The 20,051-nt window shown below is 45.0% G+C and overlaps 1 protein-coding gene across 1 annotated transcript in view; it reads right to left on the reverse strand.

Moving 5' to 3' along the window:
• Nucleotides 1-3,059: 3,059 nt before the first annotated feature.
• Zmpste24 (zinc metallopeptidase STE24) overlaps nt 3,060-20,051 on the reverse strand; it is a 46,715-nt gene continuing 29,723 nt past the window's right edge. The window contains exons 8-10 of the mRNA XM_036179476.1: nt 11,843-11,947; nt 8,760-8,903; nt 3,060-3,789 (exon numbers count right to left, since the gene is read on the reverse strand). Of these exons, the coding sequence (XP_036035369.1) occupies nt 3,565-3,789; nt 8,760-8,903; nt 11,843-11,947 (474 nt within the window). The 3' untranslated portion in view covers nt 3,060-3,564. The remainder of the gene's footprint in view (nt 3,790-8,759; nt 8,904-11,842; nt 11,948-20,051) is intronic.

Genomic DNA, 20,051 nt, shown 5'->3' on the forward strand with positions numbered 1-20,051 from the left:
TAAGGAAACAGTGAATGAGCACAGGGGTGGGGTGGGAGGGGGTGCTCTTAGTGGCTGCAGCTGAGGTCTATCCTGTCAGGACCCCAAAGCAGGCCAGTACAGATGCCTAAATGCTAACAATTCCTTCCCAGCATTTCAAACACCCCGTCTGTGATTGCCTCCGTGCTTCTGTTTGACCTAAGACACTAGAATATAAACTCAAAGGAACAGCTCGGCCTCTCTTGTTAAGTCTTGTTCAGTGCTGTTTTCCAGCACAGTGTCTGCACCTAGCAGGTACTCAATATTCATTCAAGAAATGAAAACTATCCGGGACACAAAGAAACTAACCATCAAACTAGCAATGAAGGGAGGGGCTTGGATTCAACCTGTGTGTGGCTGTGTGTTCTGATGGCCCAAGATTCCCGCTGGTTCTTTGCACCAAGAGCAGGACCCTGCCCCTCCATGACTGAATTCTGAACAGTCAAAATGATGTGGGGTACTGCAATAGAGCACTTGCCTAGCATGAGGCCCTGGATTTGATCACCAGTAACATACTAATATATATGTACATGTCCAAAGCTTCCTACCAAGTAAAACTGCAAGCCGGGCTTGCAGGCACGTGCCTTTAATCCCAGCACTCGGGAGGCAGAGGCAGGTGGATCTCTGTGAGTTCAAGGCCAGCCTGGTCTACAGAGCGAGTTCTAGGACAGCCAAAGAAACCGTCTTGAAAAACAAAACTAAAGTTGAAGTCCCCTCCATTCTTGAAGTATTGGGGGTCAAACCCAGGACCTTGTGCGTCCTGGGCTGGTACTCTAACTGAGCCCCAGCCCCCAAAGTCTAAATTCTCACAGTGGCCACAAGGCCCAGTAAACCCTGTCCTTCCTGTTTCAATTTCCAATCCCTCTAGCACTCACCGTACCCACCCTCTGGCTTTCTGGTGTTGCTCATGTTTCAAGACTTTTATAGCTACAGCTCCCTTTTCGTAAGATGCCTTCAGATACCTATAGTACCCTGTCACTGGGCCCAGTTATAGTTTTTTTTCTATACATACATACCCATGATAAAGTCTAGCTTGTAAACTAGCCATAGTGAGAGATTAACAGTAACTAATGAGCAGTTATGACAATACATTGTATAGAGGGTTTGGACTGCGGCACAATTAAGAGTGCCTGGACTCTGGGTTCAGTCTCTAGCATCACATAAATATGGTGGCACATGCTGGCCACCATGTAATGGCACATATAATTCCAGCACTCAGGAGGTGGAGTCAGGGAGATCAAGTTCAACATCATCCTCCACTCCACAGTAGGTCTGAGGCCAGTCTGGGATATACGTGACTGTATCTCAGGAAGTTTCTTTCACAACTTGACAAATGTTATTAGTATTTCTGCAATGGCCACAAAGAGAAACTACAGGAAGAAGGGACTGCTGCATCCCAGTCACTGGTAACTGCAACTGAGCATCAGAGGCGAGCTCTGACCCAGACAGGCAGTTATCTGTTCACTGGTATGGGCAATCCTGGTTTCTTGGGCTCTAGAATACACACAGGTATCTTCTGATTGATCTGGATGATGGAGGGGAGCCAAACAGAGGCCGGGACAATCTGAGGTTACAACAATGGAGAAGGAATAATTCCACGGCTGCTTCTGAAGGGATGTCAGGAAGCACTGGCGATGCTCTGAGGGGATGCAGTAAGGACTGGTGATGTGTGTGCCGGGAAGGACAGGAGGCAGCCATGGGTGGTGCCTGTGTCACTCAGACTTGGGGCGGGTCACAGGATCCATGGACAGCACTGTTCCGGGAGGCAATCAACACATCTGGGTAACATAACATCTGACGCACAAATCATAACATAAAACCAAACAAAAGGACATAAATCTGCATTGGCAACTTTTAATGTCTCACTTGTGCAGAACTGAAAGGTGTATTTAAAGGCACAGAAGGAAGGCAAGGCAATTATTCGAGCATGGAGTCGTCATAGGAAAGGATGCTGCAGAGAAGCCGTGGGCTGCTCTGCTGAGCTGTAGGAAAGAAACAATGTGGCGCTGAACTAGAGCTTGGGGCTGTTATGGTCCGTGTGAAGGCACCACTCACGTCAGCGGAGCACAAGATGATCACAGTGCTGTCAGCACACTGTGGAGTGAATGCCCGGGAGAGGCACGCTCCGGGTGAGTGGGAGTGGCGGGCACAACACGGTTCTCATTCAGCACATGGACAGACACTGGAAGCAGTCAAAGTCACACCCTCTGCCTCTGGAAACCTTGTGTGCTGCTGTCTCTGTGAGTAAACATCTGTCTGACAACCAAGAATTACAATGAAAACATGGAGTCTGCTTTGATTAGGACTTGTGAATAAAAAGATTGCAAAAATGAAAGCAGAGACTCTGTCCTTGAAAAAAGATAGAAAACTGTATTTTTTCCTGTAATAAGAGAATCATGACTATTTCCCCTTTATGTCTTTTCAAATGTCATCTCCTCTTTCATATTCTGCCACATGTAACACTGGGAAATGTGTATCATATGGCAACTTCTGTTACGTGAAAGGATTATTTGCTGGGAACTGAATGAGAAAAGGCTAGCTTACCTCTAATAAGGCCAGTTGGGGAGACAGTGAGAACTGAGACCGACTTTCTTCCCCTCCCCCCTTCTTCAGACAGGCTCTCACTCTGTAGCCCTGGCTGGCCTCAGCTCACAGATCCATCTGCCTCTGCCCCAAGCACGGGGATTAAAGGTGTGTGATACCAAGACTGGTTTAAAATTAAGACTTTCTTAAAAGCAAACCCAAACTCAATGATTTGTAAGATTTCTAATTTCAAGTACTAGTAATTTCTAAACTGGGTGTGGTGGCTCACATCCGCAACCCCAGCATTTGGAAGGCTGAGGATGGAGGCCTGATGAGAAGTATAACCCATGCTAGGCTAAATAATAAGTCTGGGGCCACCAAGGGCTAGAGTGAGACCTTATCTCAAAAAAAGAAGGGAGGGAGGAGGGAGGAAGGGAAGGGGTTCTTGACTGGTGTGAGAAAGAAACAGAAAGCCTGGTGAGTAAGTACATCAGTACAGAACAGACCAACAACTTCTATTTCAGTAGCATTAGCCTTACTCATTTTTACTTTTCTTTCTTATTTAAAACACTGATTGGCCAGGTTAAAGTCATAACTACATGAAGATAAAAACAAACTCCACGGAGGTACACGCACAGTGATTTAGGAGCACTCTTTCTGTTTCCATCTTGCAGAAAAGACTTGGAGGTGGTGTTTCCCTTTTAAACACACGACCCGAACACCCTATATGCAGATTCCACAGTGAGGAAATAAAACGAGGTGTGCATTGCCTTAAATAAGTTTACAATTGATGGTAAACCAGATGTTAGATAAGACTATGCTTTAAAAATATTAAGCCTCAAATTTTTATCCAGTGTTTTAAGAAATCGATTATTAAAATCATCTTTGAAATGAGATAGTAAATGTATTTAGATCTGGACTTTTATGGACTTAATCATTTTCCTTAAAAACTTGAAACCATCGAGAGCTGGAACATGCTGCCAGGCCAGAAATAATCACAAGTGTGTCCAGTCACCGTGTGGCTCAGTCTCGTTTTGTGGCTTTCAAAGCCTGAAGCCTCTCTAGCAGGGGCGGGTGTGAATAGTGCCACGTGGAGAACAGTCGGTCAGAAACTGGGAAGCCCAGGTTGTCTTTGTTTAGCTTGATCAAAGCAGAATATAAGTCTTTAGCCATCCCAAGTTTCTTGGCAAAAGCATCGGCCTGAAACTCAAACCTGCGGCTCAGGACTGTTAGGCAGAACGACAGAACCTGCAGGAGGAAAGAAAAGGGGTTAGCCGCCTGGCACCGTGCTGTCACCCAAGCCCTTGGGAGCCAGGCTGTGGAGGAGGACTGGTCGGACATGAGAAAGGCAAGCCAAACCTATTAGGAGACTACAACTTAGGGATCCAACGGGGTGGGGGGATTATGTCAAGCTGAGCTTCCCCGACTCCAAGCAAACAGACCAGAAACACGTATATATCCTCATTAAAAGGAGCTTTTGAGAGTGTGCCATGCGCCAGGGGCTTCACCCTGCAGGAACTTCTCATTTCGACTGTACAGGTCAGGAGGTGAAGCCCAGAGGGCCACAGGGCTGGGCAGCTGGTGCTGAACTTAAGGGCAACTCCAAAGCCAGTGCATACCAGCGTGCCAGAGCCAGTTCTGTGTTCACCTCCTGTCTCTAATATATCTTTTTTGTTGTTTTTTCTGAGACAGGGTTTCACAGAACCCAGGTCAACCTCAAACTCCTCATCTTCTGCCCCCACATCCCAAGTGCCAGGATTTCAGGAATCCACTACACTACCACACCTGGAAGTTCTTTTTCAAATATTTGTTTATTTTGTGTTTGTGTTTTGCATGGTGCCCAAAGAGGTCAGAGGGGCTTCAAGATCCCTTTGAACTGGAGTTATGGATGGTTGTGAGCCATCATGTGGGTACTGGGAACCAAACCCAGGTCCTCTGCAAAGGCAGCAAGTGCTCCTAACCACTGAGCCATCTCTCCAGCCCCACAGGATCATTTTAATATTCTTGATCACTTTTATCTTCAATAACAGTCTTCACTGAGATTATTCTAAAAATATGACAGAGCCTCTGACAATAGTTTCAAATTCTATTTTGTCACTCAGGATCCTCCTTCAGCCTCCTGAGTCAAAACTGAATGTTTTGTAAGTGGCTATGGCCACTTCACAATTTCTAAAGACCATTATGAAAGGGAAATTTTTCCTGGGAAAATATAAACTCTGAAGGATTAAAATCTTTGCAACATCACTCGGGAGGCAGAGTCGGGTGGATCTCTGAGTTGGAGGCCAGCCTGGTCTACAGTGAGTTCCAGGACAGCCAGGGCTACACAGAGAAACCCTGACCTGAAAAACCAAAGTCTTTGTACACACAAGTGTAGCAGATAGAATGACGTGCTGTGTATTTTAAAAAACATTCTGACTTTTTTTTTTGCTTTTGCTTTTGGGGGCTGGGGAGACGGCTTCATGGTAAAGTACTTGCTGTGGAAGCCCGAGGACCCAAGTTCAAATTTATAGCATTGTAAAAGCACATCAGCAGCCCCAGTGCTGGGGAGACAAGGTAGACCTCAGGGGCTTGTCAGACAGCCAGGCTCACCGACACAGGAAGATTCCTGATGTCAGTGTCTGGGCATACACATGGGCAAGCATACTTATACAATACACCTCTCTCTCTCTCTCTCTCTCTCTCTCCCCCCCTCCCTCTCCCTCCCTTCCTCTCGGCCACTAGCGAATATGAGTTTCCTAATAAAGTTTGTGAGTCTCTGTCATCACCCAATTCCCCATGAAATTTCTTTCAAATCTTGAATATACATTTTGGTTTGGCTGTCTGAGCCAGATGTGGTGATGTGTACCTGTCACTCCAGCTACTCAGGAGTCTTATCAGCTATCTCAAGGAGGAAAAGAAGGGAAGGGGAGAGAGGCAACCCTTCCCCAACCTTCATTCACTGGCTCTAATAACCTTATCTCAGTACTTACCTAGCACATGTGAAGTCCTGGGTTTGGTTTTCAGAACCATTTAAAAAAAAGGGGGGGGGGTTGGGGATTTAGGTCAGTGGTAGAGCGCTTGCCTAGCAAGCACAAGGACCAGGGTTCGATCCTCAGCTCCAAAAAAAAAAAAAAAGCCAGATGGTGGTGGCACATGCCTTCAATCCCAGCACTCAGGAGGCAGGCTGATCTCGAAGTTTGAGGCCAGCCTTGTCTACAGAGTGAGTTCCAAGACAGCCACGGCTACACAGGGAAACTCATGTCTCGAAAAACAAAAAAACAAAACAAAACAAACAAAATCCCTTATTCACACCCCTCACCTCTATTAAGTACCTTAGTCGCCCAGTCTTTGACTTTTGCTGTAATACATAAGTGAAATATAAGTAGATAAATTAGTAACTACCTGTTTTCCTATAGGTTTCTAATTTTTTTGTTTTTTTATTTTTGAGCAAGGGTTTCTCTGTGTAGCCCTGGCTGTCCTGGAACTCAATATGTAGACCAGGCTGGCCTCCAACTCAGAGATCCACCCGACTCTGACTCCCAAGTGCTGGGATTAAAGGTGTATGCCACCACAGCCTAGTTCCAATATGTTTTAAAATGATTTATTTTATTTCTAATTATGTGTATGTATGTGGGATGCGCATGGGCTACATGAGCACAGATGCCTGCAGATGCTGGATGCACTGCATCTGAGAGCTGGAGTTACAGGTCGTACCTGATGTCAGCTCTAGGAACTGACAACTCTGGGTGCTCTGGAAGAGCAGCACCAATGTAACCAGCAAGCTAGCCCTCTTTTTTGGGGGGCTGGGGGAAGGGCAGTCCCAAGAAAGTATCTTTCCTATTTTAAGTCCCTTAAACTATGACACGGCATACAAGAAGTCCAGGCTAAATGCCCAGCACCTCTGGACAATATCTCCTAGGCAACTCAAGGCTTTTAAACTGTTGTTAGTGCCTCTGTGGACCAATCACACTGCAAACCACTCGAATACTCAGTATTTATTTCGAGAATTTTTGAAGTGAATTCTACTATTGAATAAGAAGACAAACAAAAATCCTCTGACTAGGCCAGCATTGGCATCATCACTGCCTGTTGGGAGCACAGCACGAAGGTTCTTGTGCACACAGATCTCCAGAGAAACCAGGAATGTTAAGCATAGAGGTATAGAGGTTGTCTTTCCAATGGGAAAGATGAAAACCTGTTCTTCCATTCAGAAGGCTGAGAATAGGAAATGATTAATAGCCTGGTGATCTGTTGTCTGTTGGGCCGGTCTATATCAAGCTCTTATCACAGGACCAGAGATGGCGAGTGGTCTAAATGACTCTGATAGACAGAGGCTCCCCCAACCAGGACCAGAGATGGCTAACAGCCCAAATGGCCCCTATAGTATCTATAGGACTAAAACCAGGACAGACCCTTAGGCCCTTAAGCTAGTACAGGTAGCCTATCTCTAGAATCCATCTTCTTAGAGGGAATAACATGTACCCTGAGTGGAACTTCAATGTAATTATGCTTCTTTGTACACTAGGGATTGTGTTATGTCAGGAAACTATTTTTCCAAATTGTACTGGGCTTAAATACATTGGGAATAAACCACCTGTTATTAGACTCCCTGAAGTCTGATCCAAGTTGATCAAGTCACTCTGTACCAGGTTTTCTTTCTCATCTCTTCGTAGGGTTCAGTTCCTTGTATGACAACTGTAGGAACCCCCTCAGCTGCCACCCCTGCTTCAGCTGGAGAGCCCTCCTCCCTGCTTAGCTGGGTTACCAGGCTTCCTAGGCAAAGGCAGCAAGTTAAAGAAAACTAAACATGGACCAATGGGAAGCTACAGTGATATTACCAGTCCAACGGGGTAAGAAAACAATTAGAGGTTGGGGATTTAACTCAGTGGTAGAGTGCTTGCCTGGCAAGCACAAGGCCCTGGGTTCGATCCTCAGCTAAAAAAAAAAAAAAAAGAAAAAAGAAAGAAAGAAAAGAAAAGAAAAACAATTAGTTAAAGAAGCAAAACTTTAAAAAAGCATAGTGCTCTGGGGTTGTTTATTATGTATGTGCAGTATCCTTACCCCATATGACAAAAGCATTCTGTATCATGTTTAAGCAGCAAACCTCACAAGGCATTTTATATATACATTCATTCCTAGCATCAATGTTAGGCACCTCACAGCTTCAGGAGCATCCACTGACTCTGGCCTCTGCTGGCACCTATATTCACATGCATGTGCCACAAACATCATACATACAATTAAAAAAATAAGGAGGCAGAGGCATGCAGATCTCTGAGAGTTCAAGGCCAACCTGGGCTACAAGTGAGTTCCAGGAAAGGTGCAAAGCTACACAGAGAAACCCTGTCTAAAAAAAAAAAAACAAAAAAACAAAACAAAACAAAAAACATCTGAAAAACAAAAACCATAGTATAATGTCTATAATTTAAAATAATAAATACATGTTCTCGCAAGATTTATATAGCTTGTGTGGACAATCCATAGCTACTTCTCTCCATTCTTCTTTCATGGCACACTCCAACCCCACCATGCCCCTACCCCGAATGCTTTCCTAAATGAAGAAATAGGATTCACCTAGTTGGTCTGATAGCCTTTACTCTAGAACCTGTCTCAAGGATGAATGGAGGTTCCTCAAGATCACCAATATTATTTCTTGGCTTCATCTGGAAATCTTACCAAATGCCATGAGATTCTGCTCTGAAATACAGTCTCATTACCTGGTGTTGTATCCCGCATGCAGAATCTGCTCGTGACTGGCTCCTAACCTCACTTGTGAAATACCCACTTTTGGTTTAGTGGGTCTTAGAGGGAGCCCTAAAGTCACTGTGAACAATCAGAGGAACACAGTCACACAACTCCCTCCAGTCTGTCACCTTCTCAGTTACTATTTGTTTTGTCCCCTCACACACAGAATTTCATACCCACAATGGTGAACACACAGCCTAGGACATGGCATTCTAGCAGGTGACCTCCAGCTACCGAGGCTCTGAGATATACATAAAGGTTTGTATCGCTAAGCTCCAATTCTCTACCCTTACCTCCTAACAATATTCTGAGCACTTAACTATTTAGATTGAGATCTCTCTGCTGCTTTTATACTGTCCAGTATACTTTATACTACACAGTGAGGACTAGAAGCTTCTATGGTTTTGTTGATTTATTTTCACGATACCCTAAAGAATCCAGATTTGAAATAGACAAAACCACATATGTAGTAATTTAAAAACAGCACACATTACCTCATTGTAAGGTGAGAAAATGAACTGAAAGATGATCAAGAGTCCAATCAGAGTGGGCTGGGTGTCATAAAAACCAAAGGCGGCAAAAAGCACCCTTTGACCAATTAGCACAGCAAACAAGAAGAAACACAGGAAGGAATTTATCTAGAAAAGAAGACATGACACTACAGGTTACCATGATGCTAAGCAGGCCCGCGGGCGCTGTCTTCATCAATGATGGACGGGAGAGGGCCCATCTCAATGTGGTTGCTGCCACCCAGCAGGTGCTCCTGGGCTGAGAAAGCAGGCTGAGCAAGCCAATAAGCAATGTTCCTCTATGGCAGTGTTCTCAACCTTCCTAATGCTGTGGCTCTTTAACACAGCTCCTCATATTATGGTGGTTCCCCAACCATAAAACTATTTCATTGCTATGTCATAACTGTAATTTTGCTGCTGTTATGAGTTATAATGTAAATACCTGTTATGCAGGATATGCAACCCTCAAACTGCTGCTCTATGGCCTCTATGTCAGTTCTCGCCTCCAGGTTTCTTCCCTGATCCCCTCAGTGATAAAGTGTGACCTGAGAGTTGTTCCACAAGTTGTTGTTGGTCACAGTGTTACCATGGCAATAGAAACCCTGCCTGAGACACAAGCTATGCTGGTTGGTACCAGCTCAAAGCAGAGTGCTGTAGCGTGTGGTATCATGTAGGGATGGTCCTGGAAGGCACTGGCACAAATAAACTTTTTGTTGTTTGTTTTCTTTTTTGAGATAAGGTTTCTTTGTGTAGCTCTGACTGTCCTGGAACTCGATCTCAGAGATTTGCCTGCCTCTGTTTCCTGAGTGCTAGGATTAAGTGTGTACTACCATGCCTGGCATAGAGAAATATTCTTGATGAAGAGAACTTTAAATAGTACATCTAACTGGCTATGGGGCAAATATAAGATGAAAATACACACTAATTTGCTGACAGTGGGCAATTAATGGTTTGGTTGGATGATAAGGGGCCTCAGACACACTAGAGTGAGACTAGCCTGCTTCCAGTTACTCTAGGACTTGATCAAGGTGCTTATGACTAGTGGCCAAGGTGACATACAGTCAATGTATCAGTAAAGAACACCAACCTTCTATCAGAAGAGGCACCTGGCTCCTACTAGGTACCCAATGTATCCTTAGGGACCAGCCCACTGCCTTGTGGTAGGGCTGATCCCACCACACCCATTTCTTTATAGAAGGGGCAGTGACTTCCCTTACAGATCAAACACTGAGTTAGAACTAGAATTTGGATTTATTTAAGCCTTCTGTGCTGTGTTTGTATAGCACAGCTTCAAGCTAAGGAGCCAAGTTTCAAGTAAAGACCCATGGCAAAAGGAAACCTGGTCTTATGAGTCTTCTCACACAGCCCAGAACTGGCTGGCCTTAAGACTCAGTGAAGCATGGCATGATGGTAAACACATGTAATTCTAACACTTGGGTGGCAGGAGGATTGCAAGTTGAAAGTCATCTTGGTTTACAAAATGATGTTCTATCTAAAAACACACACACAAACAAGATTTAATTTAGGCTGTCTGTATGGGTTCATAACCATCTTTAACTCAGCTCCAGGGGATCCTATGCCTCTGGCCTCTGTGGGCACCTTCACTCAAGTACACATACTCATATGCAGACACACATGCCTATACATGATAAATAGTCACAAAAATAAATCTATTTTTTTTTATAATGGGTCCTTTAAACACCTTTTAAAAGTAGAAATATAGTATCTATTTTTTACATTTATGACTTATTTATTTGTATAATGCGTATGCGTTTTGTGGCAGCACATATGTCATGGCAAGCCTGTGGAGGTCCGAAGGACAACCTGCAGGAGCCAGTTCTCTCCTTCCACCAGGTGGGTCCCGGGAATCAACCTAACACTGTCAGGCATGGTGGCGAGTACCTTTACATACTGAAGCATCGCACCAACCTTCCAAAAGCTTTTTAGTGTACACCCTATCTAGGTTTGCTCCTTTCTGGTCTTCATGGCTCACGTACCTGACCAACTCTGGAAGTGACAGCAATAAACACTAACATGTACTCAACATGCTCCCACCATGCCCTGAACACCCGAAACCCTACCAGGACTAGTTATGAAATTCCTAACCAGCCCTACACTATAGTATTCAATGAAGAAATGGAGAGAAATCGAGGAAATGCCTCAGGTCTCACACGTAAACTCAGAACCACAGTGAGAAGTCAGGCAGCTTGGTCTCAAACTTGAGATCCTCCTGCCTCAGCTTCCTGAATGGTAGGATTACAAGCCTGTACCATCACTCCTGGCTTGATGAATGTCTTATCCCCATTACTATACAGTGTCTCAGGCCTCTTATACTTTTATTTACTTACTTGGCTTTTCCTTTTAAGACCAAGTCTCACTGTGTAGCTCAATTTGGCCTGAAAGCTGCTATATAGCTCAGAACAGCCTTCGGCTTCTAAAAATTTTATTTCTTTTGTTTATTATATGTGTGTCTACAAGAACACATGCCACATTTCAAGTGTGGAGGTCAGAGGACAACTTGAGGCAGCTGGTTCTCTCTTTGAACCATGTGAGTCCTGGGGGTTAAACTTAGGCTTGGCACCAAGCGCCTTTAACTGCTAAGCCATCTTGCCAGCCCCTCAAGTTGAGATCTTTCTGCCTGGGTCTCCCGAGTACTTAAGATTACAGGTGGGTACCACCACACACACTTTTCCTGCCCTTCTAACTCTTCCTTTATAAAAATGCAACTCTGGGGGCTGGAGAGATGGCTCAGAGGTTAAGAGCACTGACTGCTCTTTCAGAGGTCCTGAGTTCAATTCCCAGCACCCACATGGTGGCTCTCAACCATGAGATCTGGTGCCCTCTTCTGGCCTATAGGCAGACATGCTGTATACATAATAAATCAAAAAAAAAAAAAAAATGCAACTCTGACCAGAGCTGCATAGCTGTAATTCCAGAACATGGGAGGTGAAGAAAGGGAGAGGATCAGGTGCTCAGGGTCATCTTTGGCTACACAACGAGCCCTTGGGCTACATGAGACCCTGACTCAAAGGAAACAAAACAAAATACAATTGTCACTCCAAACTTACCTGACTAATAATTATATTTTTTATTGTGTGTCCCAACTTCCAGTGTCCCAGTTCATGGCCAAGAACAGCCAGTACTTCTTCATTTTTACATCCTTGTTTCTTATTCTGAGTCAAAGAAAAAGGAGAAAATAACCTATTAATAACCTTTAATTCATTTATATCGTTAGCCTTGATCCAGTAATAGCCCTTCATTGATTTTAAACAGACTTCAGTATAAAACTGCTTAACAGAGCATTCACTATATGCACCCCAAAGACAGAACTATATACAAGACAGGCTCCAATTTCACTACGTTTAACCCCCTAAACTAATTTAGCTCAGGAAAACAACAACAACAACAACAACAACAACCTGGAAAAAGTATAAATCTTTGTCAATAAGGTAAAGAGTTAAACAAGTCATAATGAAACCACTTGACAGCCACATCCTAAACTCACTAGAAACTTCATCCTCGCCGGGCGGCGGTGGCGCACGCCTTTAGTCCCAGCACTCAGGAGGCAGAGCCAGGCGGATCTCTGTGAGTTCAAGGCCAGCCTGGTCTACAGATGGAGATCCAGGACAGGCACCAAAACTACACAGAGAAACCCTGTCTCAAAAAAAAAAAACCAAAACCAAAAGCAAAACAAACAAACAAACAAAAAACAAAAAGAAAAAAACCTTGATCTTCCAGTTTGTTCTGATGTGGAAACTCCTCGAGATGAGCATGATTAAGTGACAGTCATGCACACAGTCACTGGGAACACTGATGGGAAGCACAGCAGTGTTAGGAGCAGTCAACTGTATATGACAGACTATAGTGACTTGACTGCTTGACGTCTTTCCTAGAGTTCTAATCCCCAGCACTACCAAAAATAGAAAAATAAAAAACTGAATCAAATTATATGATAGTGCAAGGAACACAAGAGAAATAGGAAGGGTGAAAACAGCAATGTTGGGGTCAGGAAAGCGGATGGACATGGTGGGTCAGGAAAGCGGATGGACATGGTGGGTCAGGAAAGCGGATGGGCATGGTGGGGACAGGAAAGTGGATGGGCATGGTGGGTCAGGAAAGTGGATGGGCATGGTGGGTCAGGAAAGCGGATGGGCATGGTGGGTCAGGAAAGCGGATGGGCATGGTGGGGACAGGAAAGTGGATGGGCATGGTGGGGACAGGAAAGTGGATGGGCATGGTGGGGACAGGAAAGTGGATGGGCATGGTGGGGACAGGAAAGTGGATGGGCATGGTGGGGTCAGGAAAGTGGATGGGCATGGTGGGGACAGGAAAGTGGATGGGCATGGTGGGGACAGGAAAGTGGATGGGCATGGTGGGGTCAGGAAAGTGGATGGGACAAATAGCAGCAAATTAAGCAAACAAAGCTGAATCACAAGACAGCAGTGGAGAATCTGGAGAGAAAGCTGATCGCATTGCTGAACTTTCAGCGGGCATGGAGAACACCCAACTGCTGTGGGATGTCTTTCTGTACACTGTGACTATGTGTTGCCATGACTGGTTAATAAAGAAGCTGCTCTGGCCTATGGCAAGACAGGTTATAGCTAGGCGGGAAATCCAAGAGAGACAGGAAGAAGAAAGGCAGAGGCGGGAGAGAGGCCAGCTGCCATAGAAGGAGAAGCAAGATCCCAGCAGACCGGTAACGCCATGGCCGTGTTTCAAAACATAGATTAATAGAAATGGGTTAATTTAAGATGAAAAAGCTGCCTGCCATAGGCCATACAGTCTGTAAATAATATTAAACCTGAGTGATTGTTTTGTAAGCGGCTGAGGGATTGTGGAGCCGGGTGGGACCTGAGAAAACTTACAGCTACCCCAAACACCTCTGGAGCTGGAGAAGGAGGGGGCAGGGTAGAATAGGACTCCAGAGACCAGAGGGACGGCTCAGTGGGCAAAGGCGCTTGTGCCAACAAACACAAACAACATGAATTAGGAAAAGCTGGCTTGACAGACAGTGGTGCCTGCTACCAACGCTGATGACCCGACCCCGACCTCAGGACTCACATGGTCAGAGGGGATCAACTCCTGAAAGTGGTTCTGTGACTGCCACACATATGCCAAGGCAAATGAACACCACACATCACAGACACAGTAATAATAAAAACTAGTGCCGGGCGGTGGTGGCTCACGCCTGTAACCCCAGTACTCGGGAGGCAGAGGCAGGTGGATCTCTGTGAGTTCGAGGCCAGCCTGGTCTAGAGAGCAAGATCCAGGACAGCCTCCAAAGCTACAGAGAAACCTTGTCTCGAAAAACAAAACAAAACAAAACAAAAACTAGTAAACTAAACTTGGTTTAAAAAAAAAAAAAAAAAAAAAGAAACCTAACATTCAAATAACACAATTTCTGAAAAAAGAAAATACAAACAAAAAGGAGCTGCTGGAGTGTGTGTGTGTGTGTGTGTGTGTGTGTGTGTGTACATGTACCAGAAAAGACAAATGCAAATCTTCACCAGGCCTGTACTCTGTAAACACCTCAGGGTTCTTCACAATGGAGGACAGCGCAATGGGCTGGAGAGGCGGCTGCTCTTCCAGAGGACAGGGGTTCAATTTCTAGCACCCTCATGGTAGTTCACAACTATCTAGTTCCAGTTCCAGAGGAAGTGATGCCATCTTCTGGTATCCTCAGGCACCAGGCATGCATGTGGTACACATATATACATGCAGGTCAAACACTCATACAAGTATAAATTTTTTTTTTAATCAGTGACAAATTATCATAAAAATCACCAAATACTTCAGAAAACAAGGCACAATGAGTGAGAAATAATAAAGAGCAGCATTAGGGCCATAAGAATTTGTATAATGAGATTATCAGATTTCCAACACAAATAAGCATGCTTTATACAAATAAGGAAACATAGCTGGGTGGTGGTGGTCCGTGCTTTTAATCTCAGCACTCGGGAGGCAGAGGCAGGCAGATCTCTGTGAATTTGAGGCCAGCCTAGTCTACAGAGTGAGTTCCAGGACAGCCTGGACTACACAGAGAAACCCCGTCTTCAAAAACCAAAAAAAAAACCAAAAACAAAAAACAAAGGGTAGAGGGGGGGGGGGGGGGGAGCACATCTGATCAGACTAACCTGAAAAAAGAGTCAACTGAATTTTAGCATTAAAAACAATAGAGGCACACACCTTTAGTCCCAGCACTCAGGAGGCTGAGGCAGGTGGATCTATGTTCATAAATTCAAGGCCAGTCTGGTCTACAGTGAGTTCCAGGACAGCCAGTGCTACACAGAGAAACCCTGTCTCGAAAAACAAAACAAAAAGAATGGCAGAGGCTTGGTATAGTGGTGTACACCTTTAATCATAACACTGGGTAGACAAAGAGGCAGATGGATTTCTGTGGGTTCGGGGCCAGCCTGATCTACATAGTGAGTTCCAGGGCAGACAGGGCTATGTAGAGACCCTGTTTCAAAAAAACAAAACAAAACCAAAAAGCAAAAACAGGATGGAATAAGAAGGAACACAGCTGGGCTGAGAATATATGGTGGAGCACTTGCCTTGCATGTGTCGAGCTCATCTTGACTCACTTCCTAGCACAGGAGGGGACAGGATGACATACAGCATGGGAGTCACAGTTAGAGTCACACTTGCCACCAAAAGGAGGTTCAGTGACTTGCAATGAAATGTTAGAAAGAACTGGATTTTCTTTCCTTCCACATTAATGTGTCATAAAAGGACACAGACAAACAGTACACCATGTATATAGCACACTCCTTTTCATAAACTCATACCTTGCCTCATTTGATCCTTAACAACACTGCACTGGCACCAAGTGGAGCATCTTTACTCAGAGATAAACAAAAGGAAGCTGAGAATCAAAATGTCTTGGGCGGGTTGGGGAGGCGCTATAATCCCAGCACTTGAGAGGTGGAAGAAAGGAGACCAGGAGTTCAAAGTCATCCTCAGCTACACAGAGAGTTCAAGGTGATGAGATCCTGTCTCAAAACAAAACAACAAAGCCAGGTGGTGGCACACGCCTTTAATCCCAGTACTTGGGAAGGCAGAGGCAGGCGGATCTCTGTGAGTTCGAGGCCAGCCTGGACTAGAGAGCGAGATCAAGGACAGGCTCCAAAAAACTACACAGAGGGGGTTGGGGATTTAGCTCAGTGGTAGAGCACTTGCCTAGTAAGCGCAAGGCTCTGGGTTCGGTCCTCAGCTCCAGAAAAAAACAAAACAAAACAAAACTACACAGAGAAACCCTGTCTCAAAAAACAAACAAACAAACCAACAAAACAAAAAAACAACAACCTGTTCAACCTGATTGCTCATCCCACATTCAAAACTCTGCCTCATTCACATAGCCTCGTCTCAGAAACCTGCCCATCAGAATCTGCAGTAACATCTCAATTCAAGATGGGTACAGTTAAGGGTACATACCTCTCAGACTGGGAGACTGAGGTTGAGGGTTAAGAGTTGAGGCCTGTTTGGGATACATAGGACCCTACCTCAACAAAACAAAAGAACAAAACCCAGACCCCAAATTTTAAAAAGCCACACTACTTCAGCTCTTCAAGATATACCTCATATGCCTCAGTATGCTTCAAACTATGGGCTCCTTGTCATCTCTACTCACAGGTTTATTAGGTTGGGATGAGATCTAAGGTATCATGGCATATAATTTATATATAAACACTGTAGTTGATGAAATAAAAGCAGGTTCTCCAAAAAGGTGGCAAAACCCCATTCATCACCCTTCAAAGGAGGACTCCAACATTTGTATTTTGCTTTTGCACTGCTGAGGACTGAATGAAGGCCCACGGCATGCTAGGCGAGTATTCTACCTCTGAGCTACCCCAGCTACCAGTTGTGTTTGTAGCCAAATAAAACTGTTTCCATTGGGGATGTAGCTCAGTGGTAGAGCACTTGCTTAGCAAGCACAAGGCCCTGGGTTCGATCCTCAGCTCAAAAAACAAAACAAAACCAAACCAAAAACTGTTTCCAAAAATACTAAAGGCCTCCATTCTCCTTAACACTGTTGCAGCCCCTGGACCGCTTGCTAGTATGTAAATTAACTACAGTGTCATGTGCCCTGCGCTGGACACCCCTCTGCTGAACCTGCAGGACTGTTAGCTCTTACGGAGCCACCCTTTCTCACCTTCGGTTCTCCTTTCTACGAGGTGACCTGAAGTCCTTGTCCCAGCTTCGAATCCTGTGACAGGTGGTTAAACCTAACTGACCTTTATTCTAATATCCTCGTTGGCAGGGTAATTCCACTTAAAAGTAAATACTAAAAGCCAGGTATGGGGGCTGGGGATGGAGCTCAGTGGTAGAGCGCTTGCCTAGCAAGCGCAAGGCCCTGGGTTCGGTCCTCAGCTCTGAAAAAACATAAAATAAAAAAGGCCAGGTATGGGAGCTCATACCTATATTCTCAACGCTCAGAAGCCTGGAGCAAGAAGGTCCCCAAATTGAAGCCAGCTTAAGTTGTATACATCATACATTCCAGGCCAGCATGGGCCACACACACAGCAAGTCACGGTCTTATATGTATGGGGGTGTGTGATGTGGGGGGGTGTATATGTATGTCTGTACACAGTGTGTGCACCTTAGCCTTGAGACAGGGTCTCTCACTGAACTGAAAGTTCAGTTTTGGCTGCCACTAAGCACTTAGGATCCACCTGTCTCTACACCGCCACACCTGGCTGTACCAGGGACTCGAATTCAGGTCCACAAGTTTGTACACAAATGTTCTTATCCACTGGGACATCTTCCCAGCCGCAGGAGACTCTGTCTTAAAGTGGGAAAAAAAAAAAAAGGCTGGAGAGATAGCTCATCAGTTAAAGCATTTGTTGCTCTTGCAGAGGGCTCAGGTTTGATTCCCAACATGGTGTCTCAAAATCATCATAACCCCAGTTCCAGGATATCTGATATGCTCTTCTGACCTCTACAGGTACCAAGCATACATGTGGTGCACATTCATACATGCAGGAACATACATAAACACACACACACACACACACACACACACACACACACACACACACACACACACAAATGAATAAATCTAATAAACCACAGGTGACTTAGGAGTTAAGAGTGCCTCCTGCCAGAGAATCTGGATTTGGTTCCCAACACCCATTTCCCGTGGCTCACAATTACCTTTAATTCCAGCTCCAGGGACCCAGATACACCTTTTCTGGCCTCCACTGACACCTGCATTCACATGCACTTATCCACCCACACTCATACACATAACTGAAAATAAACCCTCTAGAAATCCAAAGGCATTAGCTCCTCTATCATACTACTTAACCCTTGCACAGAAATTGTCTCATCTATATATTCATAACAGGAACAGGCACCTAATTAGATCATCCCTTTAAAAGTCAAAACAAGGGCTGGAGAGATGGTTCAGAGGTTAAGAGCACTGACTGCTCTTCCAGAGGTGCTGAGTTAAATTCCCAGCAACCACATGGTGGCTCAAAACCATCTGTAATGAGATCTGGTGTCCTCTTCTGGCCTGCAGTCATACATGCTGTATACATAATAAATAAATAAAAAAAATTTTTTTGCGGGGGTGGGGGGTTTCAAGACAGGGTTTCTCTGTGTAGCTTTGCGCCTTTCATGGATCTTGCTTGGTAGCCTAGGCTAGCCTTGAACTCACAGAGATCCACCAGCCTCTGCCTCCCGAGTGCTGGGATTAAAGGCGTGGGTCACCACCACCTGGCTCTTTTTGGTATACTTTAGATAGCCCGTCACTTGCTCTATTGACCAGTCTAAGCTTCAAACAACTTGCCTCTGACTCGGGGTGCTGGGATTAAAGGTGTGAACTATCATTCCCGGCAACTTTGGTATTTAATGCCAAGCAAAGCAGTTTAGTACAGAGCAGATATTTCATAAAGAAGTGTTAAAAACAAATAAATTGATTCAATCATATAATGCACCCAAGGAGCCTGAGTGACTAGATGACGGGACCAGGTCTTCACTCTGCCACTGCCAAAGTGAAGTCTATTAACTGCTATGTCTCAATTACACCAAAGAGTAAATGCTCCTCTTCTTATTTTGCCTGTAGAAATGCTTTGATCTTAAACATAAAAGGAATATGAGCCAATGAGATGCATCAGATAAAGGTGATTGCTGTTGCAGGCCCTCAGACCTTAGCACAACTGACTCTATGATGGAAGTACCATTCAGGCCATAAAATTCAGCAGGTAGACGGCAGCACCACCTGCCAAAATGAAAACAAAGACCTAGTCCATCAAAGCCCATAGTTCGGGAGAGTCTCTAAATGTATTAACCTTCCTTTTTAGCTTCTGTAGTTCTGCCTTTGGCTAACTGTTCTACTGAAGCATGTCAACTCAGTGTAGTGGGTAGCTATCCCAGCCGTGGCCTGGAAGTTCCAACCCCCATTGAGGCTTCAGTAATGGTCACACCCACAAGGCGGGGCTGAGGAAGGAAGCAGAAGACCCAGGATGGAGAGGAGAGGCTGCTCTTGGTTCCGGGACCCTGGATGCAGGAGGTAGACGGAGCAGAGTTCTCCAGAGAACACTGTCGGACTGCGCCATACCTTTCCCAGACCCTGCAACCTATCCCTTCATTTGTAAGTTACCCCACAAAATAAACCTCCCTTTTAACTATGTGGAGTGGCCTTGATAATTTCACCAATATCTGGCGCTCACGTGGGGCAAATTCCAAAGGCCTAGGCAGCTTCCACCCTCAGCCTCCTCCCCGGCTGGCGGGTACATAAACCCACCTGCAAAGTTCCATTTAACCAGGGAACGCCTATACGGTTCCATTCCTGAAAAAGGGAGCAGCTACTCTGGTCTCAGTTCCCTAGCTTAGCCCCCAGACCAGCGAAAACCTCTGTGAGTAAGGCCTTCCCACTCCTCCCCGCCATCTTGGCTCCTGCCTTCAGCTGCCACCTGCCAAGGTCGCCAGCAGGCCCTGCTTTGGAGCTATACCAACGCCTCCTGCTGGCTGAAAAGTGCTACTACACTCCCCAAAACCACAGAAAGGTAAGAGACTAACAAGTGTCTTATTTCAAGTAAAAGTACTTGATAATTTTACACCTTAAAACTGACTAACAAATTTTGAGTAATTCTTGTAATATGGCCAACAACATTACCTCACAAGAATTTAAAAACTTTTTTGCCTGTATGATGAATGACATTTTCCTGGAAATATACAACCTCCCTAAGGCATATCTGGCCTGTACCATTTTGGCATTCATCGTAATAATTCATACAGTGTTCAAACACTGGTTTAATAAGAAGAACAAAGATG

This window comes from Onychomys torridus, chromosome 2 (genome assembly GCF_903995425.1).
Source record: "Onychomys torridus chromosome 2, mOncTor1.1, whole genome shotgun sequence".
NCBI lineage: Eukaryota > Metazoa > Chordata > Mammalia > Rodentia > Cricetidae > Onychomys > Onychomys torridus.